The sequence below is a fragment of the Primulina tabacum genome, chromosome 4 (assembly GCF_025594145.1).
Source record: "Primulina tabacum isolate GXHZ01 chromosome 4, ASM2559414v2, whole genome shotgun sequence".
NCBI lineage: Eukaryota > Viridiplantae > Streptophyta > Magnoliopsida > Lamiales > Gesneriaceae > Primulina > Primulina tabacum.
The window spans coordinates 6,088,543-6,092,854 of record NC_134553.1 but is presented as its reverse complement, the minus strand read 5'-3'; the positions used below and the strand labels follow the sequence as shown (position 1 = coordinate 6,092,854).

The 4,312-nt window shown below is 37.0% G+C and overlaps 1 protein-coding gene across 1 annotated transcript; it reads right to left on the bottom strand.

Moving 5' to 3' along the window:
- On the bottom strand, window positions 1–3,847 carry LOC142542810 (protein NRT1/ PTR FAMILY 6.3-like). The gene is made up of 5 exons (XM_075649640.1): window positions 3,579–3,847; window positions 3,256–3,433; window positions 3,093–3,132; window positions 2,080–2,642; window positions 1–1,050 (listed from the first exon to the last, which is right to left on the bottom strand). The coding sequence occupies exons 1-5, from the start codon at window positions 3,694–3,696 to the stop codon at window positions 186–188; spliced, it is 1,764 nt and encodes a 587-aa protein (XP_075505755.1). The 5' UTR covers window positions 3,697–3,847; the 3' UTR covers window positions 1–185.
- Window positions 3,848–4,312: the final 465 nt, after the last annotated feature.

Genomic DNA, 4,312 nt, shown 5'->3' with positions numbered 1-4,312 from the left:
TACCCTTAACTCTTTTTATTATAGCAGCGAACTTTGTTACACCTAATTAAAGAGGTAAACATAAAAAACAAGAAAACTAAACGTACGAGGAGGAAAGAGTCATTATCGATCGATGCCTCGACTCTTTGACTCATAGGTTAAAACATTTTTATACAAGTGAAGCTGAAAATGCAATAAAATAGCATTTAGTGGCAAATAGGTCCAGCCTCCTCCAATTCAATTCCCTCGTCGGCGAGCCTCTTCTCCTTGTACACATACCGTCTCGAACAAGCCAAAAACACACACATATTCAAAACACTTAGAATCCCCAACAACCAATAGAAGTTGTAAAGCTTCCCTTCATTGAGATTATCCGCTAACCACGGCTTACTTGGACCCGTTGCTTGATGAACCACCGTCACCAAAATCGAGCTCAAGAAGAACCCTAGCGATATCGTACTTAGAAACAAACCCGTGCTCATTGTCTTCATTCCCTTCGGACATTCTCTAAGGAAGAAATCGAGTTGTCCGATATACGTGAACGCCTCACCGGCACCCACCAAGAGGAATTGTGGTACCAAACAAAAGACCGTTAACGGTATAACGGCCTCGGGGTTGTGCGTAAGACCGTGTGATCGGGCTACTTTTAGTCTATTGATTTCTGTGAATGCTGCAGCTACCATGCCAACTATTGACAAGACTAGCCCTACAAAAATCTTTTGTAGAGGAGTGAGACCATGGGGATTCTTTAGAACCCGCCTGCATATAGGGACCATGAGCCGATCGTAGATAGGCACGGTCAAGAGGATGCTACCGACGAAGAAAACCGTGAGGGACGCGGCCGGGATCTGGAAGGATTTGCCGATGTGGCGGTCCATGGTGGTTGCTTGTTGAACCGAAAACGTGGTCATTTGGGCGTATACAGTCCAAAACATTATTGTCGTGGCCCAAGTCGGCAGCATCCTAATCACTAGTTTTACTTCTTCCACGTCGGTTAATGTCTTAAGGTACCATTTGTTTGCCATTTTGACTCCAATTTCGGGCTCCTTGATTGCTGCCTTGTCCAGAAAACTACAAACCCAAAAATCGCTAATAAGTATAGTAGAACAACCATGCACTGATATTTATTTAAATTTCACAATAAACTAATTAAAATGGCTGGATTTATTAGTTATTACAAGATGAAGTTAAATATATAAATCTTCATGTCTATTAAATTTAATAATATTTACAGAATTGATAATATTATTTCAAAGAATGCATCAGACACGAGACTTGACAATCCAACGCCTCGTGATCATCTTAGATTCTTTAAGTTTCAAGTTGCTCGTGCATGTCTCAATCATGCGAGGTTTATATTTAAATAAATAATTATTATTTATTGTGTAGGTAAAAAATGAAGCAAAGATATTGTTAAAAACCAAAAAACAAACTCAACCAAGAAGTGAAGAGCCCACATAGACTGACATTTTCTTGTCATTTAGCAGCAGTTGCCCATAGTATTTCTGCCTATGGAAGTATATAATGTGGTGTATGATTTCCAAGGATATTCAATTATATTTTTGTCAAATATTCAGAGGAAAAAATAATTTGAGAAATAATAGGGTAGTGCTAATTTGTTGCTAAGAACTCCATGCAAAAACTAAACTGATATTTCATATTTTGTATCATTAAATTGAGGTTCGGTAAAAATTCACCTCTCTAATGTAACATAAATTCTAAAATGTTTCCTTTCTAAAGTGAGACTCGAGACAAAATTCAAAATGACCCTTATAATTTCATTTCATTTCCCCAATAATGCACCACTCCTACACAAGAATACTTTACCATTTCTTTCTAATGATTAATAGCTAAAGACCCACAACATTAAAATAATAATATATAAAATTATAATTATTTTTTTTATCGCCCATTTAAATAATTAAATAATTATGCTGAAAATGGGAATATTAGATTTTAACAAAAGTTTTATATTGTGTCCCTGATGTTTAGATTTTAGAATATTCCTAAAAGAGAAAACAAAGAATTGATAAAATAATAACCAAAAATGGGGTTGGCAGTTAATACAGTTAAAAAAAAAAGTTGTATGGGCAAACTCACCGGAACTCCTTGCTGTGTGGTAACTGTTGCTTCTTCTTGCTACTGTACCCTTCATCTTCAACACTGTACAAAATCGAAGGGTCTGACGGAAGTTCCAGGTGTCTCTTCCGCCAGGCCGCCACAAAAACAGATGCGATCTGTGTCAACGGGCTTCCCACGAGTTTCTTGATACGATACCGTTTCGTGCCCGACATGAACACCATCCACCCCACGATGATTGTGCAGGCACAAAGCCCATATCCCCAATCTCTTCCAAGATTATCTTGAATGTAAACAAATACTGTAACTGCTGCCAGTGCCCCAACCATTATGAAGAAGAAAAACCAGCTGAAGAATTTGGTCATTTGTTGTCTCTCCTTCTCGTCCGAATCATCGAATTGATCGGACCCTAAGCCCGAGACGCTGGATTTGAGGCCTCCGGTGCCGAGAGCCGTCAGGTATAGGGCCAGGTAGAGGGCTGAGATCTGCTTGCTGCTCGCCGGGATGCATGATGGGCTGCCGGCGGTGCATTTTGGTGGCCGGAGACTGGGGATTGTGGTTGAGATTGTCAGGATTGTGACACCCTGATCATCAAGAAAATATAAATATTAATCAATTATTCTATTTTCAACCCAGATATTTTATTGTTGAATTAGTCTTGATTGTTTACAGTCTATGAGTTTAATTCTCTATTTCAATTTTCCTCTTCACAATCCAAGATTCAAGGAAGTAATTATATATAATAAGATGAATGATTCAAAGGAAAATTTTATTCACAGCTCTTTCTATTTTCCTCATCACGTGATATCAAAATTCACCATATTTTCATGGAAGTGATGGTGTTGTAGTCTCCGTAAGTTAATAGAAAAACTTTCACATAGATAGAGGGCTAGCTTGAAAAAGGTAAATAATTTAATTAGGAGACAAATCAAGAAATTATACGTGTATTATTTTTACACTAATTATGCATATATTTTTTTCGGAAACAAGAAACTATATTCTTGAAATATATAAGTAAGTCGCCGTGTAATTACCGTTGCTTGAACGATGGCGAAAATAGCGATGGTGAAGTACCTGCAAACAAGCACAAAAATGGAATCTTATGGAATGTCGACAAATATATTTAATATTGTAGCTACCGCCATAATCTGGCATTTTTAAAGCACAAAAATGTTTAAAAAGTTAAAAGAAATTCACCTCCCCAGAAAAGTATCTGCTATGAACCCTCCAAGCAAACACAGCATAAAAGAAGTGCCAAGAAAATTAGTGACATTGTTGGCTGCGGCCGCATTGCCCAAGTGCATGGTTCCTGTCAGATATGTCACCAAATTCACTGCTATTCCTAGCGTAGTAAATCTCTCAACCGCCTCAACTCCTGCTCACAAAAAAATCAACTTTCATCAAAGGGCTAGCTCTTCGGAAATATATATGCTTTTATATTTTACTATACATCGTGTAAGACATTAATACTGAAACATATGTTACGACTTTACAAACAAAAAAGGAACTCAATAAATGACCTAGAATCATGGCGGCACTGGTCCAGCCGCCAGACTTGGATTTGACGGCGGGACGGCCCTTGTAATCCCAGGCATCGGAGAGAGTTTCCACCTCTCGTTGGGTTTGTGGGAGCGCCATTTTGTCAGGTCTCAGTTTATTTATTATTCTTTTGGCCCGTGAAATGCAGTTTGTTAATATGAAGCAGAGATTTTGGGACAACGAATATGTTGCAAGCTCTTTTAGTTTAGGAAAGAGAGCAAGAGTGGGGCACTGTAAGCTTTTAACTTTCTGGGAGATTATGATCTCCGAGGGGAGCTTCGTGGTCTTTTTATAGCAGTAGCTCTCCATCTGATGTGGCATTTAAGGACTACATTCGATTAATTAATTAATTATATATGTATATATATATATATTTCACCGCTTTAGATCTATTATTTTTAAATTATATGATATAATATGGTCTTAGAGTTTATTTTATTTTTGTGCATACTAGTATTCAATTTTGCCAAAAATTCTTAATATTTAATTGAAGAATAGTCCATTAATTTAGATATACATGATAACATTAAGCTCATAAATGAGAGACAATTATCAGACAAAAAAAATTATGGCATACTCGTGACGGATATATATTTTTTGCTGGATCAAATATACATTAGAGACCACAAAAAAATAAAAAATAAAAATAAAAAAGAAAGAATGGAGAATAGTGACACTCCAGCTGTATATTACATTTCGGGAGTGATATTTCGAT